The sequence below is a fragment of the Hippopotamus amphibius genome, chromosome 6, assembly GCF_030028045.1.
Source record: "Hippopotamus amphibius kiboko isolate mHipAmp2 chromosome 6, mHipAmp2.hap2, whole genome shotgun sequence".
NCBI classification, from domain to species: domain Eukaryota; kingdom Metazoa; phylum Chordata; class Mammalia; order Artiodactyla; family Hippopotamidae; genus Hippopotamus; species Hippopotamus amphibius.
In genome coordinates this window covers 41,085,378-41,097,390 of record NC_080191.1, presented here as the reverse complement: position 1 = coordinate 41,097,390, position 12,013 = coordinate 41,085,378, and the positions used below count along the sequence as shown (strand labels likewise).

The 12,013-nt window shown below is 41.6% G+C and overlaps 1 protein-coding gene across 2 annotated transcripts; it reads right to left on the bottom strand.

Annotated features, from left to right (window-relative positions):
* Window positions 1-957: 957 nt before the first annotated feature.
* LOC130855641 (spindlin-1-like) lies at window positions 958-9,357 on the bottom strand. Of its 2 annotated transcripts, XM_057739509.1 has the most exons (2): window positions 9,329-9,357; window positions 958-1,660 (listed from the first exon to the last, which is right to left on the bottom strand). In XM_057739509.1, the coding sequence occupies exons 1-2, from the start codon at window positions 9,355-9,357 to the stop codon at window positions 958-960; spliced, it is 732 nt and encodes a 243-aa protein (XP_057595492.1). The 2 variants fall into 2 exon arrangements, with proteins under 2 accessions (XP_057595492.1, XP_057595491.1); XM_057739508.1 differs by lacking the exon at window positions 9,329-9,357 and having other exon boundaries at window positions 958-1,734.
* Between the last annotated feature and the right edge of the window lie 2,656 nt (window positions 9,358-12,013).

Genomic DNA, 12,013 nt, shown 5'->3' with positions numbered 1-12,013 from the left:
ATCGTGTACTAAAATCCAAATTACTGGTTTGTCCAAATAATGGACCAAAAGTACTGCCCAAAACACACCTGCATTACACTGTGTGGACCAACTACCTGGGTTTTGACCAAAAAAAGAAAGTGTTTATGATAAAAAAATGTAAAAAAAATTTTACAAAGCTTAGAATCAAAGTCCACCTTTTACCCAGATTTCTCACTGTTTGGTAAAATCCTACGGTGGGTCATTAACGGTTCACAAGTGATTCCTGCTTGCACTTCCTGACTGAAAAGGTGCTTTGCACTTCTGACTTTCAAAACAAGCCAAATGTCCTGATGTGCTTTCTGTGCCCAAATTTAATTTTAAACAAACAAACAGCAGTAATATACCAAATATGAGTGACTTGGATCAAGCATTCCTGTCAAACTGGAGAAAATTATTTAACCCCCATCGCAATCCACAAAGAAGGGACTGCCCATGAAGTGTGTATGTATGTGTGTGTGTGTGTGTGTGTGTATACAGATCTGTGTGTGCATATATATAATACATGTATACACATAGATTCAGACAGGCGTGTATATATATATATCCAAAAAGGCAAAAACAAAAATACTAAACTATGCTTGCATTGCGGCAGCTGAGTAAGAGAATGTTGAGTGAAAGGGAAAACAGATAAAATCTATTACAGTTTTAAATGACTAGGATACTAGCTTAGCTTCTTTTTTAACCAAACTTGCCTGTAACTCCCCTCCAGACAGACTTTTTTTAAGAGGAAGGAGTTCCTTACACAAAATACTTTGTGTTCACGTAAATCTATACTACTTAGAACACAACCAGTTCTGCTGGCAAATTGTGGGTTCGCGGGGACATTAAAATGGAAAGCAATCAAATCTCTCATTAAAATGGAAAGCAATCAAATCTTTACATCTACAAATTGCATGTTTAATAGTTCCACAAATTTGGCAAAGTTTGTGATGACATCTAGGATGTTTTCACCAAATCGTAGACGTAAATATGGAAATCGTCGTCAAATTTGATGAAACAGATAGACGGTTTGGCCTCTACTTGATGGATGACCATGCCAGTCCTCTTAGAGCCATCTTCTTTGGCATATTCCACTTGTTTGCCCACCAGCCTGTCCACAACCGCTCCTCGTTCCCTTTCTGCTGGAGGTGAACCAATAGAATCAGGCATAATGTGAAGGTCACCTTCTTTATAATCATCTAAGAGCTGGTAGGTATACAGGACAGGATCTTTCTCATAGGTGATGTAAAACCACGTGCTCATTATAGGGACCCGTGCTAGAACCATTCCTCTCCACTCATCTTTAGAGCCATCCTCGGTCTCAAACACGTGCTTCACGGCTTTGCCAATCATTGAGTCAGCTAGGTGTGCATCACTGATTTGAGAGGTTGCAACTCTATCAGGGAGGACTTCAAGTGCAGAAATTCTTTCATCTTTATTAAGTTCGAGTCCATAAACACAGTCAAATCCATCGTATTTTATAAGATACAAAGAAGGATTTACAGGCACCTGGTCCAGAACGGTTCCTTTCCACTGGGTGACAGGGCTATTCCCCTCTTTCCACCCATGCCGAATCCTGCAGCCTATGATGCTCCGCGGAGGCGGGGAAACAGGTGCGCTGCTGCGATGCTTTTTGTGGGACGTCCTTTTCTTCATCACGCTTGCAGGTACACCAGCGTGGCCTGCATCAGCTCTGGACCGCTGGCCACCTGTCTTCCCGAATAGAGTCTTCATTCATCTGTATATAAGTGACCAGCAGAACTGCCGGACCAGGATGAAACTTCAAGATTCTCCGATTTGAAACGTTTCACGGAATTTCAATGTTTTTATTCATCCATCAACCAGGCTTTTACAAGTTCAGCAAAAATTTGAAATCTTAAGGACTTTGCGGTGCCGCGGAGGCCAACGTCCGCGGCGCTGCGGACCCCGCGCGTCCACGGGCGCGTCCACGGGCGCGCTCCAGCGCAGGCCACCCGGCAGGAGGTCGCCGCCCCGCCTCCCGCCCCGCCCCCGGGCCCCGCCCCGGCCCCGCCCCCGGCCCCACGGGGCACGCGCACTGAGCCCCTGGCCCTCTCTCCCGACTGCGCGGCCTCTTCAGACTGGACACGGAAGTCTTTATCATCGTCGTAAAATTTCATGTATTAAAAGGGCATGCTTGGTTTTCTCGTCGTCCTTTAAGAGGTCAAATTTGCACAGTTCTTGCATTTCAAGCTCTTATGATTAAGGAAAACCGTACAGACGAGGAACATGGGACAAATGAGCTCCAGCGGGGCCCAAACACTGGGGAACAGGAAATGGGAGCGGCCTGTGGGGGGAGCCTTCCTTTTCCCTTGGGATCAGCCATCCCTGGGCCCGGGCTCGCCAGCACGCTGTCGTGCTGCTCGCATAATTCACTCACATTTCTCAGTGGCTAGAAAATGATGTCACTTGCTTTGTCCTCAACCAACATTTACAAACAAAACTTTTTAGCAGACCCTGAAGGTCATTTGGGGGATGAGGGAACTGTGCTTGAAGATGTTTGCAGTACCGTCAACACTTCCTTCTCGCCGGTTTGACCCTCTCTGTGCCATGTATGTAGAAGCCATAAACGTATATGCCTGAAAAAGAAAAGAAAAGAAAGAAAGGGCAGGAAAATTGAGTACTGGGTGTGCCCCAAATGAGAGTCATAACTGAAGAAAGAATAATGCACTACTTGGAAGGAATAACCATGAGTACTTATAGTTGAATCACATTTAAGAACATCCCATGCCTTCGAGGCTACTCCATACAAAGAGTTCGGTGATTTCACAAGTTTGGGAAACCAGGCCTCAGTACTTTCTTTTCCTTACGGAGCCTCACTGACATCTGGACTGTTCTGAGAACTTCTGCAGTAAAGAGCTCCTGGAAGACTTCAGGCTAAACACACGAACAAACAAAGGTGTAATGGAGAGTATTTCGGTTACCTGCTCTGTGAGTGCACTTTATAATCTCTCTCTTCTGGCTCGTCTGCAAAACCTTTAGTAAAACTTTGAGGTGAAGAGGGTGAGTTCTTCTTCTGGGTGAATGTGGAGAGTTGCTGGGGGTATGGCAAAAGGAAAGGCTGGGTTTGGGGAACAGCTGACACATGGGTTCCGTGGAGGTTGCAGAGTGGAAAATAGGGTAAATAGGGGTGCTGTGGGAGTTCGGAGGAGGGACATGCAAGTCTGGTATGAGGAGGTCAGAGAAGGCTGCCTAGACGTGATGTCTGAATTGAAACCTGAAGCGTGATTGGGAGTGATCCAGGTGTTCCAGTTAGCATTGCTGTATAGCAAATTACCTTAAAAGTTAAAGTCTTAAAATAACCATTTCACTTCACTCACAGTTGGGAGGGTCAGGAAACAGGGAGGGTCTTGGTTGGGCATTTCTCACTTGGAGTCTCACTGTGTTCGTAGCCAGATGACAACTGGGCTGCGGTCATCTGAGGGCTAGTGCGTTAGTTTTCTAGGGCTGTTGTAACACGGTATCACAAAATGGGTGTTTTAAAACAACAGAGATGTATTTCTCACAGATTTGGAGGCTAGAGGTCCAAAATCAAGGTATCAGCAGGACCATGCTCTCTCTGAACACTCTAAAGGGTGCATCAGTCCTTGCCTCTTCCTAGCTTCTGGTGGTTTCCGGCATTTCTTGCTTTAGACGGATCTGGTCAGTCTCTGCCTTCATTGTTACGTGGCCTTCTCCCTGTCGGTCTCTTCACAGGGCTGTCTTCTCCTTGTGCGTGTCACTGTGTCCAAATTTCCCTCTTCTAGTAAAGACACTGTCATAGTCCGAGCGCGGGTTGGAAAAGAATTTCAAGACACAAGTCAAAATGCAAGGAAGATAGCGTTTATTAGAGAGAAGGGTTGCTGCAAGAACAGCGGGCCGACTTCCTGGTAGTCAGGGAAAGTCGACCTTGAGCATGGGTTGCTTGACTGTTTTTATAGCCAGGGAATCTGCTGTAACCTGCTGACTGGGTCCAGAGTATGTATACTTTTAGTGTGCTGAGTGGGAGAAAAATGGGGCAAATATCTTTCCTCATACGGGATGGGCAAGGGACATGGCATGCTGCTTGGGAAAGTTTTGGGACATTGCAATTGTTGCTTTGTGCAGAGTGATAGGCGTCCTGTAAGTCTTTGTTCTGGCAGTGTTGGCCCTTTTTGTTTATCTTGTTCCTTGCCCTTGGAGCACACCACAGACATCAGTTAGGGACCACTCTAGTCCAGTATGACTTCATTTTAACTTGGCTACCTCTGCAAAGACCGTCCTTCCAAATAAGGGCACATTCACACGTTCCTTTGGAGGGGGACACAATTCCGCTTGTAATAGCTGGTTGGGGTTGGCTGTCTAAGACATCTCACTCACGTGGCTGGCTGTTGCGGCTAGGAGCTTAGCCGGACTGTTGAGCAGAGCACTGAAGTGTGCTGGTCTGAAAGAAGTCTTACGCAGTGGTTGACAGCCCCTCTCTCACCCCCTCCTTCAGCAGACATCCTGAGAACGGGGAGGAAGCCTCGTAGCCTTTTCTGGCCTTGCCTCAGAAATCATATACCATCACATCTGCCATACTGGATGGGTTGAATCAGTCACAAGCTGTGGACCACATCTCCCAATGGAAGCAGCGTGAAAGAATTTTTGGGTGTGTTTGACAGTTGCCACACCAAGCAGAAGGGAACGCTGATAGAGCTGGTGCTGGTGAGACACAAAACTGAAGGTCTGTGAAAAGGCCAGGTCAAGGACACTTTGCAATTCATGTGTGATTGTTTCCAAAAGGTTTACTCAAAGGCTAATTAGTATGAAACTTTAAAGAGAATACACAGAAAATGAGATAGGGGTGCAATTTTCTGTAAAGATACAATTAAACTCAGAAAAAAAATAACTCCGCCCTCTCTCTTCTCTCTTTATTCTTTCTTTCCCTCCCATCCACCTTTCTTTGTCTTTTACTTCCCCAACCATGTAGTAGAAGCATGAACATTTACATTTCGTAATATAAAATTAAGTTTAGGTACGACATATGTGTGCAGCCATGATTCCTTACTTAGAATACAAATAGTATCTTAATTCATGAATTAATAAATTGATATTCTCTAATACGTATTATAGCATCAAACAAACAGGCCTGTTTTAGAGTTTGACCAATCTAATTACAGACTAGTTTTGTTGCTTCAGTTTAAATAACAAAGCTATATAGAAAAGTCAGAGAAGGATATACATCAAATATTAAAAGTAATAAGCTGGAGGTGATGGTGTTCTAGTGTTTTTTATTTACTTTTTTTAATAGAAGGGTATTAAAAAATTTATTTTTTAATAAATTTATTTATTTATTGGCTGCGTCAGGTCTTCGTTGCTGTGCACAGGCTTTCTCTAGTTGCGGAGAGTGGGGGCTACTCTTCGTTGTGGTGCGCAGGCTTCCCATTGCAGTGGCTTCTCTTGTAGAGCACGGGGCTCTAAGTGTGCAGGCGTCAGTAGTTGCGGCGCACAGGCTTAGTTGCTCTGCGGCATGTGGGATCTTCCCGGTCCAGGGCTCAAACCCGTGTCCTCTGCATTGGTAGGCGGATTCTTAACCACTGAGCCACGAGGGAAGCCTTTATTTACTTCTGTATACTTTTCTATAGTTTCCAAAATCACATCAACAGACACGTATCACCGTTAGAAAATACTAAGCTATTAAAATGTAATGACTAATTTTGCTTAAATTTTTTGTTTAAAAACTAGAGAATATATTCTTTTTCAACAACTTAAAAGTTAAAACTTTCTTTAATGCCTTGGTATAAATGGAGGTAAATTATTTAACTTCAAATAGCATGTGGAAGGCGGTCTGGAAAGTTACTTTATATCATCCTCAGGGAAAGTCTCTTGGAAGAAATGACATTTTTGCTGAGTCCTAAAGAAAAAGAAGCCAGTTAATGAAGAGCTGAGCCAAAGCATTCCAAGCAGAGGAAATAGCAAGTTCAAAGGCCCTGGGGTTGCAGATGTGCCCAGCTTGTGTGAGGAACAGTTCCTGTGGCCAAAAGCATAGTCAGTGATGGGAGAGCATCTGAGATAAGGATGGAACGTAGAAGGTGCTAAATGACCTAGATCCTCTAAGGTGGGAGTCAACAGACTTCTTCTGTGAAGGGCCACCTGAAAATACAAAGTATGGACTGAAAGGAAGGAACTGAGGAATGATGCATTTTGAGTGGGTGAATAAGGGAAGACTTTAGAGAAAAATGTCCTTCCTTGAGGAAACTATGGTGTGGATGGTGCTGCGGAAAAGAAATAAATATTCACTGTTATGAGCTGAATTGTGTCCCCAAATTCAAATGTTGAGGTCCGAACCTTCTCAGAATGTGACTGTACTTGGAGATAGGGTCTTTAAAGAGGTAGTTAAGTTATAATTAGTTCATTAGGATGGACCTTAATCCAATAAGACTGGTGTCTTTATAAGAGGGGGATTAGGTACACAGACAGGTACAAAGGGAAGACCTCGTGAAGACACAGGGAGAATAGCCTTTTACAAGCCAAGGAAAGAGGCCTCAGAAGAGATCGACTCTGCCAACAAACTTGATTTTAGACTTCTAGCCTTCAGAACTGTGAGAAAAAAAATTCCTGTTTAACTCATCCAGTGTGTCATATTTTGTTATGGTGGCACTAACAAACAAATACACCAACCAAAGGCATGAGTGGAAGTGTTGCTTCTTCTGTAGAGATTATTTGGGCTGGCACTGGTTGCTGTTATAGTTTTACTGAGTGTCATTAGGGCTAGGACATTGTAATAACTTTTCTGACTGTAAAGTGCTTTTTCTTTCTCCTCAGGTCTGCAGGGAGAACATGAAAGCTGCAGTGTCTGTTCAGCAAGTGCTGCGGGTTGGTGAACTCAGGAGAGGATCCAGAACTGGTTCATGCTGAGCGACTCTGTCTTCTGGCTTGGTTGTCTGTTTGTCAGGCTCTGCAGAGTTGCTGGAGTGACACTGCTGTTCTGTGTCAGAAGCAGGGTATGTCTTAGCTTTATTTCACCATTAAAGTTGATGCCAGAGTACCTTTACACCATTCTTTTATTCTGCACTTTTAAGTCTCTTCTAAGTAAAATAAGAAAAATGCTTTACAATTTGAGTTCTGTTGGAAATTATAGCTGCAGCAGGCTAACCTCCTCCAAATCCCTTCTTTCTCTCTCAAAGCCCTTCTTCTCATAGGATTAAAAAAAAAATCTTTTAATTTTTTCAAAACACGTGACTGCAGAGCTAAATGATTCAATTCTCTGCTTGTTCTTGGGGCTGCATAGAGGTAGTGGAAGGAATGCAGAATGAAGGAAAGGAGAGCCGAGGAGCCTGGGTGGGTTATCCGCCTTTGCCTCTGTGCCCTAGCTCCGTCCTCTGTCCTCTCTTGTTCCCTGGGAGCTGACCTCAACAGACTGCATCCCCTAAGCTCTTACGCTCTGCTTTCTGGTTGGCCTGGCCAATGGGAAGCACCAGCAGGGAGGGAGGGAAGCGGAGAAAGAGGTCTGGGTATTTATCCACCCCGCCTCTACACGCCTTGTTATAGTTCTGGAAGTTTCTCTGCTTATGGCTAGAGCTCCTGTTGATTGGCTCCAGGAGGAGCATTTTCTCCCATTTTCCCTTCAGATCTAGGAGTAGTAATGGCTTACATCTCTTCAGTTGCTAGTCCCTCGGTGCTTCACCATTCCTTGTTATTTTCTTCAACTCTGCCCATCCTTCTGCAAGTAGTTTTTTCATTACATTGTACTCAGTTAAGCCATTGAGTATGCCAGTGTTAAGACCCTGACTGATAAAGACTCATGGATCAGAGGACATTTGCTTTCTTATATTAGATATTTAAAGCAGTATCGTTTATTCTGGCAAACGTTGGTATCCTTTTTCCTTCTGCATACGTTACTGAGAGGGACTCAATAACTGATCTCAAAGTGAACACTTGTTCCTTTTTAATCATTCATGTATATGCATTCTTGTGGTTTTCACCAGGTGCCCACAAGCCAGACTAGGAAGGGATGGGGATGAAGTTCCCTGTGTGAAGTAGTAATAGGTGTATGTATATCCAGTAGTGTTCTGGTAAATGTTTAGAAACGAGCTCTCTTGGTGGGGGGAGCCCTGATTTGTGGCGTTTGCCATTTCCTGTCATGTAAATGTTTTTGTCAGGGCCAATTTCAAACCACCAGTGTGACATCGTTGAACATAAATTGGGAGGAGATGCCACCTAACTATCAGCTCTTGCAAGCTGGTAGAAGCCGGCTCCAGCATCCCACTGTTTATATCCAGCTATAGGCAGATTGGGATGAACACGTTTATATTACACAGGGAATTTAATAGGTTAAAACATTACAGGAAAGTAGTTTGTCTGGAAAGTCATTGTGAGTCAAAATGGGGGTATTTATTAGTTAGCAGGTGAACAGAAATAGGAAGCACAGGTGTGTTTGTGTTCTCAGTGGAAGGTACAAATGCCATTCAAGCATTCCAGGTTTCAAAAGCAAATTGAAGGCAGCCTTGTGATTCCAGGATCCTGGTACATTTTCAAGGTCTCTAAACTATTGAATGTGCTTGCTTGTAACTGCAAATCAAGCTTCAGTTATAGCTGGAGGGTTTACTTTTCTCCTTTGTCAAATCAGTTTTATGTTTCATTAGCAATGTGAGGTGGGAGGGTGAAAAATTACCTGAAGGTGATAGAACAACCAACACGGTTTCATTTGACGTTCTCTGAATATATAATGGAAATGTGACCAAAGTTATATAACCAAATCTTGGAATCCAAAGCCCAGGAGGCAGCCCTTAAAGCCCCAAAGAACAACTTTAAAGAGAGCAATACATAGAAGTAGTAAATAGCAGGTATTAAAGCAACAGTACCTATAAACCCCTAACATGGGCCATGATGAAAATATAAATAGGTTCCAGAAGGGTTCAGAAAAATTCTGGAATGAAAGAATTACCAACAGTTATTGTGAAAAACTAATTACATTTCAAGTTAAGACCAAACCTCTTGAAGTGAAATAAGTGCCAGCCATGATCCCTGCATGTTACATCAAAAAGCCAGTGAAGGACTGGACAGAACGTTGGGAATTTACTCCGATATTTTTAAACTTGTGTGCAAATTGAAGTTCTGCAATTACATACTATTTTAGTTCCTTTATTAGACGTCAGTGGTGACCTGAGGGTGGGGCGCCAGGAACAGCCAGCCCTCTGTGTAGCAGTACGGAAGTGCATTGTCTATAGAGAATTTAAAAACAGTAATTAAGGTGACTACAGGTTAGTTAGTCTGCTTTTTATCACCACCCTGTGCTAGGAATTCTAAACGATGTCAGTGATGAATCTCCAGAAAAATCTGTTGTTGGTTTAAGTTTCAATTTTTATACTTATTACTAAGTTTTAATAATATATACATATTAGCTCCAAATTTGTATGTATCATTGCTTGTCCTTTAATAGACATTGTATACTATGAAGAAGTCAATGTGGAGAATTCCCAGCTATCTTGCTGGCTCTAACACATGTGGATTTAGCTACAAATGCTTTTTTATTTTATTTTATTTTATTTATTTATTTATTTTAGAAATCACATCTAATTTTTTTTATTATGGTACAGTATATATAAGATACAATTTACCATTTTAACCAAATGTTTGTTTTTAGAGTAAGTTCATAGTGGCTTGGAGTTGTTCTAGCTGGCTTCTGACAAAGTTCGTGTCCCCAGTTCCTAGGGTGCTGCATATTCCTGCATTTAAGCCGTAGGTTTAATATAAACAAAGATCGTACAGAGATTATAAGAGGAAGAAACAGACCTTGAGTTATTTCAGTTCTTCTTTCTTTCTCATTTTTTTTATTTGTGTTTAAATTAGAAGCAGTGAAACAATGCCAGCTACAGGGTGTAATATTTTTGTTTGATTAGTACAAATTTAATTCCTGCAGGATAGAGTTTTCTGAATCTGCCTAATATCTTTAAAATAGAATTTTATTCTTTTAAAAATTGTTAATTATTTTAAAACTAAAAGAAAAAAATGAAGAAAATAAAACATTATGTTGATATAATTTAGAAGTCAACTAAATTTTAACTTTTGTGGACATTTTGGCTTATTTAAAATCACTTATTAATTTTATTGACATAACATATAAAATTCAATAAGAGAAAATGTTAACTGTCTGCATTTACTTTCTATTTTATTATTCTTTATTTCATTTCATATTTGTACTAAAGGTAATTTTATCTCCAAAAAGGACAACAATGAAAAATGCTATGTTCCGTGTGTTAAATACACTAGGTATGTACACTAGGTGAATATGCTACTTGTATAAGTGATATAATCGTCCCCTATCACGTCTGCTTTGTTATTGTAATGTTTTACACGTTCTTTTAAAGAAAATCATCCATAGTAAGCGTTAAGATCCTACTCTAAAGGAAGCCAGGTATAATAGATTCCAGTGACACAGACATAGAGACGATCTCTGTTCCCAGGAGTCTGTGGAAGAGGAGCCCCGAGCACATGGCTCCTCACACAGTGGTCACCACGGACTCAGAGGCTGAATGTCCCTGGAAAGTTGTAAACCCAATACTATGTCGTCAGAGGCTACGCGAAAAAAGAAGCAGATGAAAACGTCCTTGTAGCCCAACTGCTGTATGCATGTGTATACACACACACACAATCATACTTTGGTAAGACAACATCTTTTCCTCCTTTGACAGTACTGTCACCCAATGTCACCACTGCCCATCTGTAATTCGCAAATGAGTGATAAGAGGAATCAAAACGTCTCATCACCAAAAACTGCTGATTAAGCTGCAATCCATTGTTTCCTGCAAAATATCATACCTAGAGATGGAATTCATCTTTGGAATTTCTTACCAGAAACTAATAAAATAAAACCATTGCACTGTCATATTTCAAATTTGCCTACTACATCTGCTGTCTTATATTTTTTACTGAAAATCACCTTTCATGTTCTAGGTGAGGGCAGGCAGCTGTGCAACTGTGTTCAGTTACTGGAAAATTGCTAGTTGTGCTAAAAAGCATTTTTCACAACAAAAAGTTGCAAATTCAGAAAGATTTACAAACAAAACTTTTGTTTAAAAAAAATTTTTTTTTTGGCTGCACCTCAGTTTATGGGATTTTAGTTCCCAGACAAGGGATCAAACCCAAGGCCCCAGCAGTGAAAGTGCTGAGTCCTAACCATTGGACAACTAGGGAATTCCTTACACTTTTTTTATTTGTTCTTTCTTTTGAAGGACATTTGTTTCTAAGACAGTATGTTGAATTCCTGGTGCTAGTTGAGGCAGGTTCTCCTGAGTCCCTAACTTAACATGCTTTAATTTAATCACACATGGAATCTGTGCTATTTCTTTATAAAAATTAAGCCTATCAGAGGTTGGCAATATCTTTTGCATCATGGCGCTTATGAAAAAAAATGAACTCCGGACTAAACTAAGTGATTTTTTTAAAAGTATAATGTAAAAGGAAGTATCCAGAGTCAAACCACTTGGTCACAAGTACATTCGTTTTGTTGATCTGATAGAATATGCATTCCTGGTTCCAAGTTAGTTTCTTTATATCTTTTATAGCTACTGATCCTAATGGGGTAGGAAATTGCTTAGGTATTGGGACAACCAGATATACTGGTTCAGGTAAGACTGATCACTGATCTGACTGTTTTGAATAGGTTGGTGTCTGTGGTGGGATAATATACCTGAGGATCAAACTGGATATTTGTTTTTTCTTCTTGCGACCATACGCCAGCTGGGCTGGGAGATTTGGAGAATTTGTCAGGACTGTACTTGAGAACAAAGACAGCAAGTTCTTCATTTCCTAAACTTAAATCCTACAGGTCCAAGTTCAAGATATAGAAAGATATCTGAAGTAGACTGTTGTGTTGACTTTCCAGAGTTATTTCTTTTCCCCCCGTCTCCTCAGACAGGAGAAGTGCATCCTGCACTGGGGTGGGAGTGAGATGAGAGTTAGGAATGAAAAGGTGGGGTGGAAATTGGCATACTCTGGATTACTCTTTTCTCTTCGGGGTTCTGAAAATCAAGCAGATCTGTTCTTTCCTTCC

Excerpts from the sequence above, each read along its gene's own strand:
- LOC130855641 (XM_057739508.1), bottom strand. The coding sequence starts at position 1,734 with ATGAAGACTCTATTCGGGAAGACAGGTGGCCAGCGGTCCAGAGCTGAT.